Raw genomic sequence first — 22230 nt, forward strand, 5'->3', positions numbered from 1 at the left:
AGAATGAAAGCTAATGAATATTGTATTAAATAATAATATATTAAACATTAAGCATTTGCATTCATTCATTCTTCATAATCCAATGCATCAAAGAGTGAATATCCAACGATATTTCACGTTTCAATTGAACATACAATATTTATGTTCATTTGTCCGAAACTGTGGTTCCTATCGTACTGAACGGGATTTCTTTTGCAACGACAGGTCATGAGTAAGGTAAAACTAACCTTTCTTATAAGTCTCTTCAAGTCTATTTTGAAGGCTTAGCACTTTTGTTGCTATGGATACTGTGTTGATGGCGCGAGGCTCGAACGATTTTCAATGCAGAAGTAACAAAATGTGAAAGATTGATGACTTAATGAAAGTTGTTTTTGTTTATAAAAATTCAAATTGGTTGCTAATTCACTTGAAGCTGTCTGTCAAAATTGTTTGATTGATGAGGCAACAATTAGTCAACGAAAATTGAGTCTTTTCAATTGATTTTGTTGGTTCAATAAAAAAGCAACTCTTTTTATTTAACATTTTTTCTCGTATCACTCCCTGTCTATTCAACTCTTTGTATCCTTGGCTTTGCCATAACCTAGTCTATTGATTTAAAGGTGGCAAAGTTGTCAATTTGGTTAACAAGATTGTCAATCATTTTGGCGACTTGATATAATGAACGCTCTAAACAATTTGAGAGGAGCAAAAAAAGCAGGTTATCCAAGTTGATTAATGGTTTGGTACATTTTCAATGGAAATAACTCTTTTTGAAACAGTCTATCATTGTAAGGAAAAAGTAAAGAGTCGACAAAAAAGCAAAATGTCCAAAATTATTTGTCTTCTGATTTTTAGAGACTAAAGTTTTTCTTGCGTAAATAAATGCGCTTATGATGAATACCAAATTTTTGCCTGTACCAACCTTTACTTGCCAAGATAACCATGAAAACTCTATTTGATCCGATAAAATGGAAGATAGAATTAGAGATTTTTTTTTCTTTATAACTTAGTCACCTGGAAATGAGGCATTATCAACATTAGTATGCTCATTCCGTTTCTGGTCTCAAATGCTTGAAATCTCAGATCGATTCCATGATGAGTCAACCTCAAGTTCAAGATCCAAATGCAAAAATAAAATGCTGAAAATGATAGCCTTTTCCGGAAATTGTTGCTCTTAATCGATTCGAAAAATGAGAAAATTCAAAAGCCATGAAAAATGAAAGATAAAGTAAAATGTGTAATTTGAGAAAATGAAATGTTTTCATGTTCATTTCCTCATTTTACGCCATGTTGGTCAATCATTATTCAATAGCATTTTGAAACCTTTTCTTGCTTTTGCTTCTTGAACAGTAAAGGAATTGTCAGGTAACAAAAGTATTTTTCATGTGAATAATAAAATTGTCACTTTTTTGGCCAATAAATCTTTCCAATGAAATTGTCTTCTCAAGTGTGCAAAGACAATCGAAACAAAATTGTCTTCTGATTGATGATATCAAAGGTAACTTTTCATTCCCAGTTTATCCAGAAAATTACATCTTTTTTTACCTTTTTTTCTGCGACTGGAAAGTTTTCCCTTTTAATGGTTGCTTAAAGTTGATTCATTTGTATTCAATTGAAAGTCAATTGTTAATTCAACTGTTTTGTTTTGTTTTAAAATTTAACGCAAATGTTTTCAATCCCAATTCAATGTTTTGTTTTTACTGTTTCAGTCAATTGTAATCAGAATGCAGAGTTGCTTCTCATTATCAGTCTGGTTGTTCATTATTGATTAAACTTGACTGCTTTTGTTCTTGAATTTATTTTCACTCTTTCTTAATCACAATAACCCAAAGGCTTGAAACTAAAATAATTGAATTAAGTGTAATGCAATTTCATGGAAATACAGATGAAGGAAAAAATATCACTTTCTATTCGTATAATGATTGAAATTTCATGCAAAACACAATTTTCTTTGTCTTCAACCAAACAAAATGTGAATTTTTTCTTCATCTTCAGTTCATTCACACTGTGCTTAAGGCTATTTTCATTGCCAAGAAAACATTTTGTTTACTTTTGTATCTTTTCCAGCAATAAATGCTTAAGAATGTTGAAATTGAAAATTCTGTGCTAAACACTAGCAATTCAAATGATGCTATTTATTGCAATGAATAATGTTTATATTGAGATGAATATCTTAACGGCTTAAACTGAACTGGAAATTTGGGCAAAATAATCTGCTCAATTTTCGTTCGATGCAAAAACGCCAAAAGGTTTCAGTGAGTTCAGTGGATAAATGAAACTTTTATTAGTTATTTTGGAGTGAATCGAAATTCAGAGATAACGATTTCCCGCTCGAATTTTTTCGAAAAAATCTAGTTTAAATGCTGAAAAAATGTGTCACTAATATCTTGATATTTTGATTTTTACTTCACATAATATTTACTGAAAGAATGTTGAAAAGTTTATTCTGAATGTCTCTGACTTTCGATAACAAATGACTTTTGACGGTAACAAAAAAACTTCTGCAAATTTGCGTTCCATTAAAAGTTGAGTAAAGGAAAAAATCATTTCCATGTTGTCATAAATAAAAGGACTGTTAAACTCATGAATCCCATGATAAACTGACTTCTCATTGAACTAGAGTTTTCAACATGCATTTATGAGCATAAATCTAGTCTAAGGTTTTTGCTGCTGATTCAATCAGAGACTAAAATTGTTTGTTCTTGCAATTTTATAAGCTTCATGATAGTTTTTCTCCCTGTAAGAATGATTATTATTTATTTTCATGAAAAATAAGTGAGTAAAAAAATGAACTTCTTGAGTAAACAATTGAACTAATCACTTGAGAAAATGTAACGAAAATTGTAAATCAAATAATGGTTCAAATGTGAATGGAATAAAAATGCGCTATTAATTTACCTTTTCCCATTTACTTGTCAATTTGTTTTCCTCATTCAGAATGATTCAAGTTTAATCTCAAAAGTTCATTAACTCGACAGAAAAGCAAATGATTATTAATGAAACTAAACAAAAACTGAAGACTTTTCTCATCCAATGTAAACCATGAAAGCAAAAGATCGTAAATTGTGTTTCTATTTTTCGATTTTTTCGATTTCGAACTTTTCGTCTTCAATTGTTTCAAGTTGCAATTTTTTTAAATGCAAATTTCAAGTTCGTTTCTATTCGTTATTTCAAATTTGAAACTCAGACTTGAAACTTTAAATTGCTCGACTTTGCGTGATCAAGAGTCTCGAGAATCTCAATTGTGAATGTTTTTAAATTTGAAAAATAATTGTTGGTTAAAAGAAATGCTTTTCCATGTTGAGCTAATTTCATTAATATCGAGCTCATTAATCACCTTTCCATCTGGAGCTAATTAAGAAATCAAAATGTTCTCAAGGTTTCCATTTTTTTCTCTCAACTTTATTCTTATCTCATTTTTTATTTCAACCCTTTGAACAACTAGCAACAGCTCATGATAACCTTCAATTAAACATGATGCAAAACTGTGTTTTTGCCTCTTCCTTGTACCTTCAACATTTTCCTCTCTACTTCATCATTTTTTCTTGCTCATTAAGTTCAATTACTTTATGCAAATGGCAAAAATGGTAAGCCCTTTGATTCTCAGCCTTTTTTCACCATGCAAGAACCCGAACAAAAAGGCAAAAAATTTCAATATAATTGACATTTGTTTTGCTTTTTTCCCTTTTTTACACTCATTTTCATCTAGCAAGCAATTGAATGAAAAATTTTGGCTCGTTTCAAGTTAATTATGAAACATTAATTAAAGCTCAAAGTATCAAATTTAATTTACTTGTAAAGGTAGAAACCAACGAAAATGTTTCATTTTTTCGTTGCCAAATTGAAGGCACTTTTGAAGGATAAGTTCAACAATAATCTTAAATGATTGAACATGATTATCAGAATGCATTTGGTGAAACTATCAGTTAACCATTTTTTGTCTTTCATTCAAACATTGCATTTAAATGTGAATATTGATATTTATTTAGTTTCATCAAATGCAACATTTTATCATTATTATCCGACTGCTATTATAATCTGAATAACTAGTTATTTTTGTCCTTTGAGAAGAAGAAGGTTCAAAGGAATACAATTTTAATGGGAGAACTGGAAAAAAGAGAAAAATTGAAATTCTAAAAGTTATTTTATTCCATTGAATTGAACAATAACATTCAACTTTATCTTCTTTTGCAGTTGGTAACAAAAAAAGGATAAATGCTGATGAAATGGATTACTGAATTTATCATGATAACATCATGACAACAATCTTTAAACCTTGAAAGCCTTTTTTCAACATTTCGCTTTTACTTTAGTAAAATTATCCATTTCTGTTGTCTATTTTGTGCTCATTATTGATAATCTCAATCATTATCATGGCAATTCAAGATGAAACATGAGCATCTTTTCAGCTGACAAGTTTGCTTCATTATGATGAGAAAATGTTTTTGAATCGCTTTTACGGTTCTACAAGTTTGCTCTAGTGATTCGAGTTGTTCTGTTATTGAACAATTTCAATTAGAAAAACGTTAATTTCATCTAATTAGGTGTAATTGGGTGATTAAATTTAAAGTTTAAAACGTTTTGTTTTGAAAGGGCAAAAATGAAAGTCTATTGTTTTTAATGAGAGAATCAAATGATTTGATTATCAACACTTTAGTAACATTTGTTACTCTACATAAAATATTAATGATCTCATTAAACTTATTACCTTCATCATGGTTTCCAACTCTAATGAAAGGTGCTTCACGTGTCACAATTGTTCAACAGTTGAGTTCACAAATTTGCCACGTTTAATGAGTCGAAATCTTTCATCGAAAAAAATGTTGCAATAATCGTTTATACTTTTCTGTGCGATTTCAGACCAAAACAGCTAGAAAACTTTAGGTTTTGGCTTTCAATTTGTCTAACAAGTCTCTCATTAGGCAAACGGTCTAGTTCGTTTCGAGCAAACATGGAAAATGCAGGGAAAAGTCGACGAACTTTGAGTTTTTATCTGAATCGAAATCAATGAAAATGATTTGACGAAAACTGAAAAAATGTTTTAACGAAACCCAAAGTTTATTTTTAGAAGCATTTCGCTCTTCGATTCACTTTTATTTTCCATCATTAAGTCTATTCGAATTTCGAACTTTTAGAACTTTTCCATTTTTTCCGTTTTCCAAAACCTTTAGATTTCAACTCGAACATAAATCACAATCGTTGAAAAAAGTATAAACATTTGACAAAATCCAGAATTCGATTTGTCACAGAATTTCAATGTTTATTCATCGAAGTTAAAAATAGTTTCGCTTTTAAAACAACAGCATTTTCCATCATGAAGTCTACTTGACTCGAATTTCGACTTTAACCGTTCTCTTTTTATGCCATTTTCCGCAATCCTTGAGTTTGCAACTTGTTATTCCAAGTTTTCATTTCTCATTCATTCACTTTTACTTCTTGACATTTACATTGATTCACAATGAATTTACAGTTTAATGGAGGAAAAAGTTATTCACAGAAATTTCAATTTCTTCAGTTGATTCAAACTTGTTATCAGTTGAAAACATTCTTGGTTTATTCAATGGAGTCAATGTTTGGTAAATGCACAGACAGTCGAAAAGGGAAAAAAGGTAAAATTAATTTAATTCCTAAAATTATTATTCGTAAAGATGAACAGGGAGGCAAAAAAGTGAACCAAAAGAAGAAAAAAAATATTCCAATATTATTGATTTTCTATTAATATCATCATCAGAAAAACCCTTTTTTATCTATTCCTTGCTCTCACCAAATATCATTACTTAATGCCAAACATTTCAAATTATTTTATTCAACTTGTTCAGATGTTCATCAAACTCGAATCACCAAATGAACCCATCTGGATTCATTAATAAAAAAATATCATCGATAATTTTACCTCCCAAGTAACCAACATTTCATCTTTAACCATGTAATTATCTGTTCAGTTTGTTAACTAACAATAGCCGATGGAATAAATTCAGCATTTAATATTTTCTTTCATAACTTTATCATGTTAAATTGAAAATTGCACGCAAGTTTCAATGAAACAAACCATGAAAAACACCTTTTTCAGATGGAATGGAAAAAAGAGATTTGCAAATTCGTTTTTTTCGAATTTCAGTTATCACCAAAGATAATGCTTCTATAAATTTTGATTGTTTCAAAATCTCATGAGAAGGATCAAAATCTTTACCTTTTTATCATGAGCAACGAAAAGTTTTAACCTTTTTTTTACCAAGCAAATTGGATGAAACATTTTAATTTTCATCATGAAAGTTGTCAACCATTTTCGATATTCATTGAGACAACTTCTTTGCTTTTTTCATCAATTTGTTCAACATGAATAATAGTGAAAGACTAAATGTTCAACAAAATGTAAAATGTTCGAAGAAAAAAAATTATCAAGTAAAGTCTATTGTAAAAGCATATTGACTGGGAGTTAAAATGAACATTTCTATTGATTAAATTCGCATTTAATGCTGAAATCTTTTCCAATTTAAATGAACTTTTTCATTATCATGATTCTTTTGGAAATATTGAAGTTACATTTCATTTGCTTCTGTCGCTCTACCAAACATGAAAAGAAAATAACATTTCGAATCACTAACAAGAATCATTATTTGATGGATAAAGACCAAATTGTGATTGCAGATTAGTTTGGATAAATCTCGGAATTCTCCTAAAACTCGAAAAAAATTTGCATTTGGATTTTGAACAGTTGAAATCAATTTGACTTTCGTTTGCAACAGTTTCTGTGGTTTTTGATTTCTATAGTCGAAGTCAACTTCAGCTTCGAATCTGGAAAAGTAAATGATGAATTTATGAATACAATTGACCATTTGTAACACTTTTTGTGCTCGAAAAGTGAATGTTTAGATCATTTTGTGCACTTGTTTAGTCATTATTTTGAATTTAAACACAGAATGTTTCTATTCTTTGTTTTTATCCGTTTTATCAGACAATTTTCAACTTGACATGCTGTACTTGATTGCATACTTTTGCAACTTTAAACCCTTCCAATTGACGATAAATGCTCAATTACTCTACAATGTTTCCAAAGCTAAACTCTTTTGCATATTTCTTCTTCTTCTTCTTCTTCTTCTTCTTCCTCATCTTGCTCTTTTCTTTACCAGTTTTTCCCCTTTCCTCATCATCCAAACTTATCCATTTCTGACAATAGTCATTCCCAGAAGTAAACTTTATTCACAAATAAATCGTTATACATGATAACGAATAAGGTTTGAAACAAGTGAACCAGAAAAGGTTATAAGTATTAGAAGCGAGAATGAATCAGGAGAAGAAGAAGAACAAAAAAAATGGAAAAACAATAAGAAACCAAGCTGATCATATAAATTAGTGTAAGTGCAAATTATCATGGCAAAAGTGAGGCCAAGTTCTGAGATTGAATTGAAACTCAATTTAGTTTCACTTTACCAACCATTGAGAGACTATTTCCCATTGAGCATTAACATGAAACTTCAAGGCAAAAAAATGTGAAAACAATGAAACTCTGTTTCCAATCATTTTTATTAGACATTCACATGCACACTGTAACCATTTAGTTACTCATCAGAATCTGAAGTTTTGTGGAGAAAAAAATGAAACAAAGGTTTTTCTCTATTCATTTCGACAATTTTCGATGACAGCTCAATGAGTAAAATTTTTTTCTTCCTTTCACTTTTCGTTGAATCAATAATCAATTGATATGAAATCATTTTAAAATCAATTTCAACTCAACCAGAATATAATCAATATTATACCTGATATTTGTGCATGTTTCATGGTTCAGTTCAGTGCAAGAATACAAGGTTTCAATTTTTTCTCTTTCATGTTGTTCCATGAAAAATTTCAATGTTTTGCTTTACCTTTTTTCTTGCTCAGTTCCACTTTTCCTGCTCTTCTGTTTACTTGGAAAGTCCTTTTTTTGTCTCGTATCAAAATGTAATAAAAGGTAAAGCAAGAGGCAAAAGAGCTTAGTAAACACTAATATACACTTAAAATACAGTAATCATATGGTTCACTTGTTTGGATCACATAAACTCAGCCACAGAATCATGGATACAAAGACAATCAAAACTGGTTCAAGTTTAGAGTCTAAACAGAGATGATAACATGAAATGCACTTTAATATCATTTTAATGTCGTCAAAATTTTCACGACTAAAAATCAGCTTCAAATGTCTCTCAGGATAAATTGAACATTGAATTTGATTTACTTGTGATTTCCTTTTAAACTTTGTTTCTTTCACTTTTTGGTAAAATAATTTTTTTCTCCTCTCTTCTTAAGGTGAATTTCAATGAGTTGACAATCTCAATGAATATGTGAAAATGATATTGTTTTGATATCTTTTCACCAGTTTACTCATTTTTTGACTTTTCCTTCATCTTTTGAAAAGCTTTCAACAGTCACACACTAACATTGAATATTATTGAATAATGTTTTGGCAGATTGGGAAAAAACATGAGGTTACGATCAGAAAAAAATACTAGTCTGGTTTCAGTCCATTTAAAAGAAACTCGTTGTTCATTTTCGATGGAAATTTCGCATGTTCTAAAGCGTCACTTGCAGATCGAAAGTAATTTAATGTAAAGTTGAAACTGATTTCTTCCCTCAACCGTGAAAATTGTTTTTTCATTTTGACTACTAATTTTTATTCTAATCATTCAATTCAACTTGTGTCGTGTCATAATCTGACTTTTGAATAAAGAATTTCAAGAGAAAAGTTCGAACTCGAATTGAAACCTTTTAAGAAACTTTATTCAAGTGTAAATGAAAAGGTTCAATTCAACTATTAGGAAATCGCAAAAATCTTTGGTTTCTTTCATGTTAATGATTTCATTTCTGTTTTATGAGCGATTCAATGTTAATCATTTTTTGCTCTTTAGATTTAGATTTCTTACTTTTCTTATTTTTTCGATTTTCACTGATTAGTTAAAGAATCTTGAAATTACTTCTACTTCTGTCTTGAGCACAACCAAGTTAATCTGAGAAAAGATCGTTCGCTCAAAGAATGAGCAAAATTTTGACTCGAACCCAAGTACTTCACTCCATGGCAGCATTTTCATTTCACTGCAATCCTGATTAGTCGAACTAAACATTTTTACTTTTGAATTTTTCTCAAAATTTTCTTTTCGTTCCAAGCTTTCTTTAAATTCAACCGAAGTTGGTTTTGATAGGAAACGATTTTTCAACGATTAATTTGATTGTTTCAATCAACATTTAAACTCTTATTAGTTGCACTTTGATCTTACTGTGAGCTTCAGAGTTGATGGATTGAAATGATGAATGCCAAGCATTAAAGTTGCAACAGTTAAGCTTGCATTTTATTCTTGCCATAATTTTGTGGCCTCTTATTTCATATTTTACAACTGATAACCCAAGTTTACACCAAATTATCTTACCCATGAACTGAATATATCTAGTTAATCAATCATTTTTTTTCTTCTTTTTACTTCTTTTTTTTTGCTCCTTACTTCCTCTCAGATTTTCTTCTCCTGTTTCAACATGTTTATTTTTTCTCCCTTTAACCTTCAACACTTTTTTTTCTCTGTTCATGATTTACCAGATAAAATTCATGATAAAACTAGAAGTAGAAAGTAAACCTTTCTTATATTTCATTTTCATAAACATGTTCAAATCCTTTGATATATTGAAATATTTAAAGAAGCTCAATGAGGAAATTTGAGAAGATTAAATTGTTAGGTTAAACCCATCATTATCCTCATGCAATATAAGCAAATATCAATCTTTGTTTTAACCCAAAACTTATCAATTTCATCTTTTCTTGTCTTCCAACAGATAGATCAACATCTGAATATCCATCAGCCAAATATTCAAAGATAATTATATGGTGTTTAACCATCTTTGGAGCCATCATGCCAACCAGAATGGAGTTCAATTGTTACTACATTTGCTGTTGAATGTCCAATTGTTGAAACTCGTTTTTTACTGTTGACCAAATTGAGATGACAACCATTGGAATCGACTGAAGAAAGAAAAGTTTCCAATTTCGTTGCTTTACACTTTCGTTTGTCCTGTTTCATGTCAAATTTTTCACCCAAAATTGTATTCTAGTTTGAAGGGAATGAAGAAACTTGTTTTAAAACTCATTTCTATCAACTGTAAATGTCTATTGAAGAGCAATTCATTTTATAACAAATTGAAATATTGAATAAATGTTTAAATATATTGTTAATTGTTGGTTTCCTACTTTAGAAGTCAAATAAAGAGCAAGAAAAGGTGAAGAAAATTTTCCTCTTTTCTCCTTTTTCTTACCATTTCAAATGTCAAGTTGAATAAAATTAAAATGAACCAACTCAAGCCTGACAATTTAACTGTAATAAGATGTTTATTTGATAAGGTTTCGAGTGATTCAAGCGAATCATAAGTCAATGTTCAACTGAACGTGTAAAGGTGATTCTCATCACTTTCAACGATTTCTTTCCATAACTTTTTCTTTCCATTCATTTTCATTCCAACATTTTTTTCATTATTTGCTGCTTTCTGGCTCCATGTTAACCTTTACCAAAACAAACTGAAAAACTGTTTAAAGTTAGTCACTGAAACCTGGATGAAATGTAAAGAGCAAAATGATTGTCAAAGTCACGTAAATATTGCAGTTTCTTGTTGTTTTTAATGAAACATCAGTTGACTGGGAGTGAATGGTAAAGTTGTATAAACATAATCTTAGGTTTGGACTGGAAAGGGAAGACAATGTTGTCTGTAAATGAAAGCACAAATAAAATTACATTTTATCATTTCACTGATTTTGCTTTTTGCCTTCTAATCAATTTCAACAGATGAACACTGAAAAACAAAAGGCGCTCGAACAAAAAAGGTTAACGTGATTCCTTTCAATTTGTTCAACTTTTACTTTTATCATCAATTTTTTTCCCTCTCTTTTCTGGTCTTCTCAAGCTTTATCCGTTTACCTTTATTGTTTAGTTTCATTATCATTTTCATGCTGCAAACTGATTCTTTTTCAGCCTTTTTTTCATTTCCATGTAAAACCATTTGTTTGACTAACAATGAAATTAAATGAAATGAAAACGGTCGATGGAATCGCTTTTTCTTCCTCGTTTCTTCTCTTGTTTCATCTTTTTTTGATTGTTTCATTTTTATAATATTTTGAATCCATCAAATGTTCATTATTTGCAAGTTTAGCAAAACTATTCAACAAGTATTACAATGAAACTAAATTTTATTGTCTTTTTTCTTGTTTCTATTAATTGGCCGAAGAAGGAAAAAGGATTGCTCTTGTTTCTGGAGGAAAATCAGGTTCAATCTTTTTCCAGAACATTTTTATTCCTCTTATTTATTCTTGAAGAATCTGAATTTTAACATTCATCATTTCTCATTTCCAGATAGTGTGCGAACAAGTGAAAGCGGAAAATCTAGAAAAGCTCGATGAAGGATAAAAACCAAAGCCGACCAAAATCTGCCAAATCAAAAATGAAATACTTTTCTGTTAAATAATCGAACAGCAGAAACGCCCAAAGTGACCTCCTTGGAGCAAGTCACATTGGATTCTTTTTTTCTACTCGAAACCTGAAAAACTAAATGATGGATCGAAAAAGGGAATGAATTTTCGGAATCAATGCGAAGTTTTAAGCCTGGGAAGGAAAATGTCTGAAAGTATAATATTTCGAAAACAAATTTTACTTTTTTTGTTCACTTGATGCTGGACACAGTATAACATCATCTTAACGTTGATTGAACCAATAAACTTGGTTTAATGTTTATTGATTAGTAAACTGCTGTAAATCTCATGTAATATATTATACTTACTTGGTAAGACAATTTAAGACACATTTGCGACTTCAATTAAATCTTGTTTTTAAGATAATCCAATTTAATGTTAACAATTTTTCACTTGAATAAACAAGAAAATCCAAATTAATGGATGATAAATCTTCTGATAAATAAAATCAATTTGAATAAGCTTTACTAGTCGATCAACCTGGAGATGAATCGAGTTATACAACATGAAATATCATGAAATGAATCATGCATTTTCTCACAAATAAGAGACCAAAACAAATCAAACATTAAAATTCATTAAAGAACTATTTTACCTAAAATATCGCATAAAAATAGTCAAATGCTAACCAAAGACTAACACTAAAGGAGGATTCCCTGCAATCAAAGAATCAAAGGGACTTCTTCATAATAATCCATATAATAAGTAAAGAGCAATAAATATTGAAGCAAAAAATGATGAGAAACTAGTTTCGTTAAAGGTTATATAAAATCGAGTTCAATCCAAATTTAGATCTGATTTGCTTTGTTTTATAAGATTATCGATACAAATTGATGTCCACTGTGAATTCAAGCAAATCTGAACTAATCTTAGACTCCGAGTCAATCAGAAAAACATAACTTCTGGTCTTAAAATAGTCTCTTGTTTTTGAGTCTTTCCCTTGAAAAACATTATCATTGAACTATTCACTGAATATTGAGCTCGCTATTGAGATATTGAAGTAAAACTAAGGAAAAGTTAAGCAAATTATTTTGCAACAAGAATGTAAATTAAACTTGCAACTATTAAGTTTAATAAATTTAACAACATTAAGTGAAAATATTAATAAATTGTCTGCCAACATTGTAAAATTAAAGTTAACTTCATTGATGTGCCATTCAAAGGCAATATTGAGCCAATTATTTTTAATTATTATCGGATGAAAATTTTTACTGTAAGTCAATTAACCCAACTCATTAAGCAAACAATTTATAATCTTATATCATGTAAGGTGTTAATGTCATCAGATTTCTTGTGTAAAGGTGAAAACATGAGTAAAGAGTAAAGAAGAAGGAAAAAAGTGAAAATTTTCTTGAAGATAAACTGTTATTACAATAAAACTTGGAAAAGTGAATCGATTTTGTGAATATTGCAAGTTAAAGGGTGAAACATTTTCATCTTTTTCCAACATTTAATGGGCAATTTATTTGCTCGATAATTTACTGTTTATGAACCTTTTTGCGTTTGAATGCTCAAACAAACCCTATCAGATGATACATGATGTATGCATGATTCATTTGGTAAACCAAGTTGGTGGAAATTGAATCAAAATGAAAAGTCAGGTAAAGCACATTAGCCTGAAGCATTCACTGATATCCAATTATTCACTTGTCATGATGAGCAAGGAAAAGGTTCAAGTTGTCATTGGAATGATTGGTTTCTCTGCTCTTTCCTATTAGGCCTTGGATGCAACTTTAGACGGAAGAGTAGCTTGGGTCAGTGTATCAGAATTTTACTCATTTTTTTGCTCGATGATAAACACTGGTAATCTATCAACTGTGCTTTAACAGACCAAGAGTTACAATTGAAGATGAACAATCCTTAATCAACTTGAAATTACAAATGCTACCTCAAGCCTATCTTTTTGTACTTTATTTACCCTTTTCACTCTTATTTTTGCTCCTTTTTTCTTCTTCTTTTCACTTTTTCTTCATCCATTAATACGCTGGTTTCATCCATTCAACTTTTTCTTCTCCTCCTGTTAACTTACTGTTGAAATGTTCATCTTTATCCTCTTTTTTTTCTTCGTGGAAAGGGTGAGAAGAGGTGAAAAAAAGTTGTTGATTATAACTCTCAAGTGGCTTTACTTTGGATTTGAAGAGCTCTGAATTTGTAGAAAAACTAACTTCAACTAATCTTACCTCTTTTACTCATCTTCTTCTTACATGGTGATTCCATATAAACATTAAAAAAAGTTCAAGTGATAGGTGAATACACATAGATTGGGCATTCTTTTTCATACTCATCATCATCAGTCTCAAGCTAGAATTGATGAGTGAAATGGTGGGAATGTTGGTAAAAGAAAAAGATAAAAATTCTATTTGAAGGGTCGTAAATGGTCTGAGGAAAGGATTTTATTGGCACAAAATAGTGGTTAACAGAGTTAGTAAGGAACTTTGAGTGTCTAAGTTTCACTGCCCATAAGCAGTGAGCATTGATGAAATTACTTCCACGTCGGATTCAGTCCATCTTAGGTTTCCAGTGATGACGAGATCTGGTACTGCTAAGAATAAGTTTATCCGCTTTGGATAAGTTACTCTGGGTAAATCTTATGTGACGAATAGACTAACATTACCATAATAAACTCCGAGTCACACAGTCTGTCACTACTGAACAATAATGTAACAATCATAACTTGAAGCCGTAGAGATATTACTACACTTGGTTTCTGGCTGTTGCTAAAAAGACACAATTATCACAATTATAATGCTTTTTCACAAATTGACACAAATGGGCAAAAATTAATTTCTAGCACACATAGACTCTGTAAGTTTGTAGAGACATAAAAACTGAGTCTACCTGTGCAAATTACAGATTTCTCTGATCAATAGTTTTCGAAGAAATCGAGGTAAAAGTTTCCGATGTATCAACAGTTCTCTTTATTCTGGCCATTGGCCTGAAAAGTTTGACCCTTGATATTTCGAGAATGGCAGCATTTACAATCATCATTCTTCGACTAATTATTAGATTGAACTATGAGCTGTAACATAGCGTGAATAAACACCTATGAAAATCTGAGCGCATTCATTTAATAGACAATACTCTTCTAGCACACAAGATTTGTTTTTGAATAACTATAATACTCTAGGATAGCAAATTTGTTTTTTATAGAACTAAAGGAATTTGTTTCATTAAATTTTGTATCAGCGATTTTTCCGCAAGCCGCTGAGCAACTTCGTCCTCATTTACAGATAAAGAAATTTTGGTTAAACGCATTTCTCGAGCTTGCTTTATCCTTACAAGACCAAGAGACTCGAGAATCTGACATATACAGAGAAAGTCAGAATTGCTTATCAAAGTTGAAGTTATTTTACATTTATCACAGGTCTTTACGTATAATCTGTACGAAATACGAAACGAAGCACACGAGACCATTTGATCAAATTATTTTCCATCTTCACCTTTGTTGCTATTTTGTTTAGTTCTCTGTGCTTATCTATAGCCACTTTTAAAAGATTGGGAAGCTATCGTAATAAATTTTAATTCAAAAACCTCTAGCCACTTTAGGCACACTAGGCATAAGCATAACCCAAAAAATTTGTTAATTCAGGTTTTCAACATTTTATTAAACTTATTTCTCCAAAAAGCCAATTTATTCATTAAACCTTTCAAGTTCCGAGCATCGGCCAAAAATTTACTAAGATTATTTCTTTGCAATTTATGCAGTGGTTCAGAAATGTCGAAAACCTCGACGTTTGGGAACAAGCTAGCCAAATCAGTTTCTTTCAGTTCATTATTTTTGTAAAAATAGATTGTATCCAATGAAAGCTTAGGTTTAATACCAAAAAAGTTGTTGAAGTCTGAAGAAGGGAGAAAAAGAAAATTGTCACTACAGTTTGAAATATTTAAATAAAACTCACCAAAATAGTATAAATATTTGACATGGACCAGTCGATGATAGTACATGAGATGCTTCCATCTCAAATTAACTGAAACAAAACGACTGAAAAATTCATAGCTACCAGTTTGCTGCTGGGAAAAAAACAATATCTAGGTGTCGCCAGCTCTTAGCAGCTGGGTAGCTGTGGCTGCGAATGTTACAACATTATTCATTGTTTTTTGTCAAAATTTTCTTTGTTAACAGTTCAATTGTTGTTGGCAATTATGCAACCAACTAGTCAAAGTATTAGTCTGCTCCCAATTACCAAATTCAGCCACTTATGGACGATTGAAAATTTCAGTTATATTCCTAGTGATATAAAATTATTGTCATCTCATTTTTCGCCACCCAATTCCAGGGACAAGTGGGTGATGAAATTTGTTAACAAAAAATTGGAAAACTATGGAGGGGAATATATTGGTATTAATTTATTTTTAGAGTAAGTATTTTCTGATGTCTTTTTTGATTCTCTCTAATAACGGCTCTTCTTTTATTTATTTTACAGGTCATGTGGCGCTGAAACAAAAAAACAAGCCAGTTCTGAGATATCGGTGCTAGATGCCGAAGGTGATAGAAAATATATTCGCTTTCCACAAAGGGCAATGATATTTAAAGCTGGAAATGAAGGCTATAGGCATCATCTTCTGGCTCCTAGACAAGTACTCATGGATCCTGCTAACACATGCTCGGAGCAGAAGATTCACTTCGCATATTATGCCAAATTAGCGTGTTTGGAGAAGTGACTTCCTCCTTGGTTCCCAATGAGCATATTGAGCTCATATATCCTGAAGAAACTTTGGCTCGCCACGCGATCGCCAGTGATCTAACTAATTTTTTGACCAGCGGAGCTGAGAAAACAGACGTAATTTTGGAAGGAAAAGATAAAATCCAAGTCAAAGCCCATAAAATTATCTTGTCAATACGGATTCAATATTTATCTTTATAAATCTGACAACGTAAGTAATACAATGCTATAACTTATTTTGTAGGATCTCAAATAAATTCATTATTTCAGTATATTATAGTCCATAATAAAATCTGATATTTGGTGAAAGAGTGATGCTTGTAAGTGCTGCCATTCTCGCAATATCGAGGGTCAAACTTTTCAGGCCAATGGCCAAAATTAAGAGAACTGTTGATACATCGGAAAAATTATTTAATCTACGATGTGCACAATCAATTTTGATACACTAATAACAAGTTCCATTCCTCTAATTCTTACGGTCACAAAATGCGACAGGTTTAACTAAAAATCGAACTGATCTATTTTGAAAGAAATCGAAAATATTATTTTTCAAAATTTGTACATTTTCTGGTTGATTATCAAAAGGTACATAAGTAAAATGAATTTTAGCAAAGAATCTGATCACACAACTGTACAAATGGCGATCGGAGTTTCGACTTTGAGTTCGATTTTCTCAATAACTGTGGATTATAGGAATTATTTAATAGTACCAATAAACTTTTTTTTTATGTCCCTACAAACCTGCCGAGTCTCAACTCTTTACTCAAATGTTCGAGCCTTTGGCAGCAGTCTTTGCATTAAATTGGAAAGTTTAACCAGAAAATTGGTTTATTTACCAAGAAATGGGTTTATATGAGTTTTGCTTGTTGAATAAGTTGTTGCTCGCCCATTTACAACCCAAAAATCAAGACCCGAATGCAATAATGGCAATTTAATGAATCGAACTAAATTATTAATTACTAAAGAATCAAATTGGTGGATGAATGATGATTGTAAGTGAGTCCATTCTCGAAATATCGAGGTTAAAAGTTTTAAACAAAATGGCCAAAATTAAGAGAACTGTTTTCAAATTGGGAAAAATATTCGATCCATAATGTTAACCAACAATTTTTATGAACCAATAATAAGTTTCAGTTCTCTAACTCTTACAGTCACAGAATAAGGCCAGTTCAACCTAAAATCGAACTGATCTGTTTTAAAGGAAACAGAAAATTTTATTTCTAAAAATAAGTTCATTCTCTGGTTGACCATCAAAAGTGACATAAGGTAAATGAGTTTCATGAAAAAATCTGTTCAGACAACTGTAGAAAACGCGATCGAAGTTTCAACTTTGAACTCGATTTCCTCAAAAACTATTGATCAGAGAAGTTTATAAATCGCAGTAATGGACTCAATTCTTATGTTTATACAAAACAACAAAGTCTAAATCTGAACTAAACTAATTTTTACCCGTTTTCGCCCATTTCTTTTTCAGTACTTGTGTCAATTTGTGCATAAATGTTACAATTGTGTCTGTTTAACTGCATAACATGCATAATGGAAACAAAACTTATAATGAACGCATTTATTCGCCACTCTTAAGCTAAAGCAAGATTATATTCGGTATTTATCCTTACCATGCTATAGCCCATAATGCAGTCTAATGTTTGCTGAAAGAATGGTGATCGTAATTTGTGCCATTCTCGCAATATTCAGGCTTAAAGTTTTAAGTCCAATGGCCAAAATCAAGAAAACTGTTGAGAAATTAGAGAAAGTATTCAATCAAGGATGTGCACAATCAATTTTAATGGACTAATAATAAGTTTCAGTTCTCTAACACGAACGGTCACAAAAAACGATCGGTTTAACTAAAAATCGAACTGATCTGTTTTAAAGAAAACACGATATGTTATTTCTCAAAATGAATTTATTTTCTGGCTGCCTATTAAAAATTATATGAGCAAAATGGATTTTATTAAAAAATCTGGTCGCACAGTTGCACAAAATGGTATCGAAGTTTCATCTTTGACGGCAATTTCCTCGAAAACTAACAATGAGAGAAACTTTGTAATCACACGAATGGACACAATTCTCAAGTCCTTTCAAACCAACAAAGTCTAAATTTGAAAGAAATCATTTTTTACCCAATTTTTGCCCATTTGTGTCAATTCGTGAATAAATGCTATAATTGTGTCTTTTTTTAGTAACAACCTTAGTTTCTTTATTATTGGAATGCATTAGGTTGTGATTTTATCAGAATTGGCTTCTGAAGTTTGGAATCGAAATAAAAATAAATTTAAATTGTGATAAAAGATGGTCGCATAGCGATCACAGTAATAGCATTTAGTTATTTTACACTAATTTGAGCTTTTTATATTTCAATTTACAATAAAAAGTTGTTTCTTTCAAAACTTGGAGCTATCCACAAATCCTTGATTAACATAACCAGCGTCAGGTCGTTCAGCTGCAACGGTAAGATCAACAATTCCTTTGGACAGATTACGATCAAGTTTATTCTGTTTCTCTTTTGAACGACGTTGAGCAATATTGATCCACAGGAAAACTCCAAAAGGATACAAAAGTAATGCAGCCACTGCATGATAAGTTGTTCCTGGTAAACTTTCCATGGTCAAGTTAAAAATCGAAGTACAAAAAATGCTTGAAACCATTGGACTAGCTGCTTGTATGCATGATAGTATCGTAAATACTTGAGCAATCTCGTGGAAAGAAATGATCTGAGTAAGAGTTGATCGAGCTGAAGGAATGGACATGCCTCCAAGACCATAAACAATGTAACCCATAATATAAGATTCCTTGTTAACCATGCCTTTGAAAAGGTTGGACAAAAAGTGGGACAAAGTGGCAATGGCCGCTAAAGTCGAATCTTGATAATTAAGAAAGCTCTTGAAAAAAGCAGCTCCTAATATGGCTCCAAAGGCTTGAATCAAAAGCAGAGCTGCATTGATGTTTGAGTAATGACGATAATCCCAGTGAAAAACCTTTTCAGTAAACTGAAATCCAAAGTTGGATTCAGAGAGTAAACTGATAAACAGTATAAATATGGCAAAGCAAATGTTGAGAACCTTGGCTCGATCACCATTTTCCCGTTTCCGAAGGCACGTTTTGAAGGTATTGATAACATTTTGTAAATTGATAATGGACTTGAATGATTTAGCAATCGGTTTGATTGATGCAATGGAAACTCTTTGTCTGCCTTTTTCCTTGCTACCAATTTGCTGTTTAAGATGGTTGTTATTGTTGATGGCGTCTTCAGATATTATTGCTATTGATAATGAACTCTTGTTTTTATTGATTGTTGTATCGCTTGAACGGTTTGAAGTCGATTTATAAGAAACTTGGTTTGCTGGAATCAGATTGGAAACCAGTTTGCTTGATTGAGATTCAATTTTGTTATTTGCTGTTGATCCAGTGATCTCTTTGACGCTTTTAACTGTGACAACATTATGCTCGTCTTGATCGTCTTCGGCGCAATCGTTTAGCAACATGTAAACCCAAATTGTCGCTAAAATCATTATTATTGCATTTGTCAGGAAAACGCCAACATAATTCCGGTTACCAGCGATGAACCAACTATCCATGGCCAAAATTTTGGCTCCAAGAGCTGTTGCAGCAGGTTGAGCTATCATTGATAACATTGGATAGGAAAAAAAACAATCAATGTAAGCAATTAGTTGAAGAGTAAAATTGTGCAATTCAAGGTAAGATTTTCTTGAATAAGTTTCAGAATCTAATCTGAAAGTTGTTATTGTTTAAAATATTTAAGTGACAACAATTGAGTCGATTTGCTTTCATCATTTAATAATCTTCACAATTGTGCATCCGAGCATTTCTTTATTGATATAAATCACGTTTACTCTAGCAAGGTTTTTGTCTAAATGAGCTTCTATCAAAAATAACGACCATTATAAATAATGATTTCAACGTTTCCATCATTTTGATTGACAGTCAAGATTCATGATCTAATCATTGCAACAATGTAAACCCTCACCAAATCTAGTAATTAATTGTTTCAGCTGTTGTTATCTCATTTCTTGCCATTGTGGCTTCTCTTTGTCTGAGCTAAAGGTTTGGACTGAAGAAATCGTTTGTGAGACTTACCCGTGAGAAGAAATAATTCAACCACAGCAAATCGAATTGATCTGAAATTTTGAGGTGTTTTACGAGCGATATAAGTAAATGCACAAGTTAAAACCAAAGGTATACTGCCTCCAATACCCATTACCAGGAATGACCAATAAGTAAGACACAGCTCTGAAATGACACATTAGTTTATTAAGCTATATTAAGACATATTTGTTTATATATTTAGCTAACTTCTTACCTGAATCGAAGTGAATACATTGTATCATCAAAGTGATGGATTGAAGAGCGATTGAGACACAAGGAACCATCAGAAGGTATCTTATGTGTGCTGGATAAGAGTCGATCCAAAAACCAGAGAAGAGAGAGATTGCTATACCGGGAATCGTTGATAAAATGGTTTGCCAGTTTTTGATTTTAGTGGTTCTTTCCAGGACATCGTTTTTGGTAACTTCAGTTATCTCAGTAGTTTGGTCGAGATTTTGGCACAAATCGGGATCAATGTGTAACTCGTTGATACAAATTTTATCCTCAATCAGTTGAGTTGTAGGAACTTGACCAATGTAATAACCCAGCATAAACAGAAACAAGTAAATGTCAATACGGAGTACCTTTATTAGATGGCCATTTTTGCTGATAAAAGATGATTTAACCATGGCGTTTACTGTACAAGACTTTGGTCACAATTAAATTTTAACAAATTAATAAATATACAAAATAAAACGGAAAAACAAGGCGACATTAACTGGTTAAAAAAGTGTAAACAAAGAAAAAGAGGGATAAAGGGAACCCAAATTAACCCAGTGTTAACATTGATAAGGGTCAAACTGTAGCTACCAACATCGATCACTTAACCACCAAAAATGACTTTTTATTAAATTGTTGCCATGTTTTCGTTTAACTAACTTGTTATCATGATCAGGGTTAATTGTCTATCGTTTATCTCATCTTTTTCAATTGTTTTCCTTTCTTCAAGAGTTTGAGGGAGAACCTAATGTAAAGAGAGGGAAAAGGAAGAGCGTGAGAGAGACTCATAGGAATGGGAATCTGGTTAGAGGTAATGGATCGACTGGTGAAGATAAATTGAAGACAAAATGCCAAAACGAATTAACGAATTAATTCAGTTAATTAGTCAATTAATCGCTACTAATTGGCTCTTTTTTGTGATTTTTGTCCTCAGTCTTGTTTTTTGTGACCAAATGCACGGACAAGCTGTCAAGGTTTCAAATTGATAAGAAGTAATGCTTTTACCAAACAAGTGCTCTTGTGATCCTAGCTGTTAATGCGGTTTAGTACAAGTCTTGCCCATTAGCAATTATCAACTGTGGCTGCGTCAGTCTCAAATGGGCTTATTTAATGTTGCCCAACGATAATGTAAAAATATCGAGAAAATAATTTTGATCAAAAAGATTTTTTTAATGCATTCAAATTTCCATATGTCAATGTCCATGTTGAAGTATCATTTATTTTTATTGAAAAGGTATACAAGCTGATGTATCAGTTTTGTCAGGGAATCTCAACAGTCTGCACTCATTTAAGTACAATGTCAATGAGGATATAAATACATCTTGAATGTGAAAATTAATTTCTGAGTGACTTAGTGACTTGGTTAATGAATGTTGTCAAATTGCAATCGGAAATAATTTGCTTCAACTTATCAATAATGGGAAAGTTAAATTTCCATCACTCGTTGCCTTTCACTTGAAGCGCACTCTTCAACCATAGACTAACGTTTTGTTTATGTAACACTTTTAACCTTCTAGAGTTGGTAGAATCTATGAGTCTGTAGCTCATCGAGAAGAAAAAACGAACTGAGATTGATAACAGTTCGAGTATTTAATTAATTTGATGTAAATATAACGAAAACAGTAACTGAATAACAACAGTTCGTTAAAATAGCTTATTCCTACTATTTGTCGAGCAGTAGTTCTTGATTAATAGACAAAACCTGCTGTGAAATTAAACGAATGTAAAATTTAATGTTAATTATTTTAGTTTGCAATTAAAAACGTATAAAATATCATCAGTTAA

The 22230-nt window shown here is 31.3% G+C and overlaps 2 protein-coding genes across 2 annotated transcripts in view; one reads left to right on the forward strand and one right to left on the reverse strand.

Annotated features, from left to right (window-relative positions):
• The window catches only part of LOC107360965 (uncharacterized), a 36777-nt gene extending 26606 nt beyond the window's left edge, over nt 1-10171 (forward strand). Inside the window, exon 3 of the mRNA XM_015927682.3 lies at nt 9775-10171. Coding sequence (XP_015783168.2) covers nt 9775-9896 — 122 coding nt within the window. The 3' untranslated portion in view covers nt 9897-10171. The remainder of the gene's footprint in view (nt 1-9774) is intronic.
• An 8122-nt stretch (nt 10172-18293) lies between these two features.
• On the reverse strand, nt 18294-21187 carry LOC107361447 (uncharacterized). The gene is made up of 3 exons (XM_015928277.3): nt 20441-21187; nt 20218-20370; nt 18294-19738 (listed from the first exon to the last, which is right to left on the reverse strand). The coding sequence occupies exons 1-3, from the start codon at nt 20853-20855 to the stop codon at nt 18504-18506; spliced, it is 1803 nt and encodes a 600-aa protein (XP_015783763.2). The 5' UTR covers nt 20856-21187; the 3' UTR covers nt 18294-18503.
• Nucleotides 21188-22230: the final 1043 nt, after the last annotated feature.

This window comes from Tetranychus urticae, chromosome 1 (assembly GCF_039701765.1).
Source record: "Tetranychus urticae isolate SD_2017Ah chromosome 1, NJAU_TeUrti_SD_1.0, whole genome shotgun sequence".
In the NCBI taxonomy this organism is placed as follows: Eukaryota; Metazoa; Arthropoda; class Arachnida; order Trombidiformes; family Tetranychidae; genus Tetranychus; species Tetranychus urticae.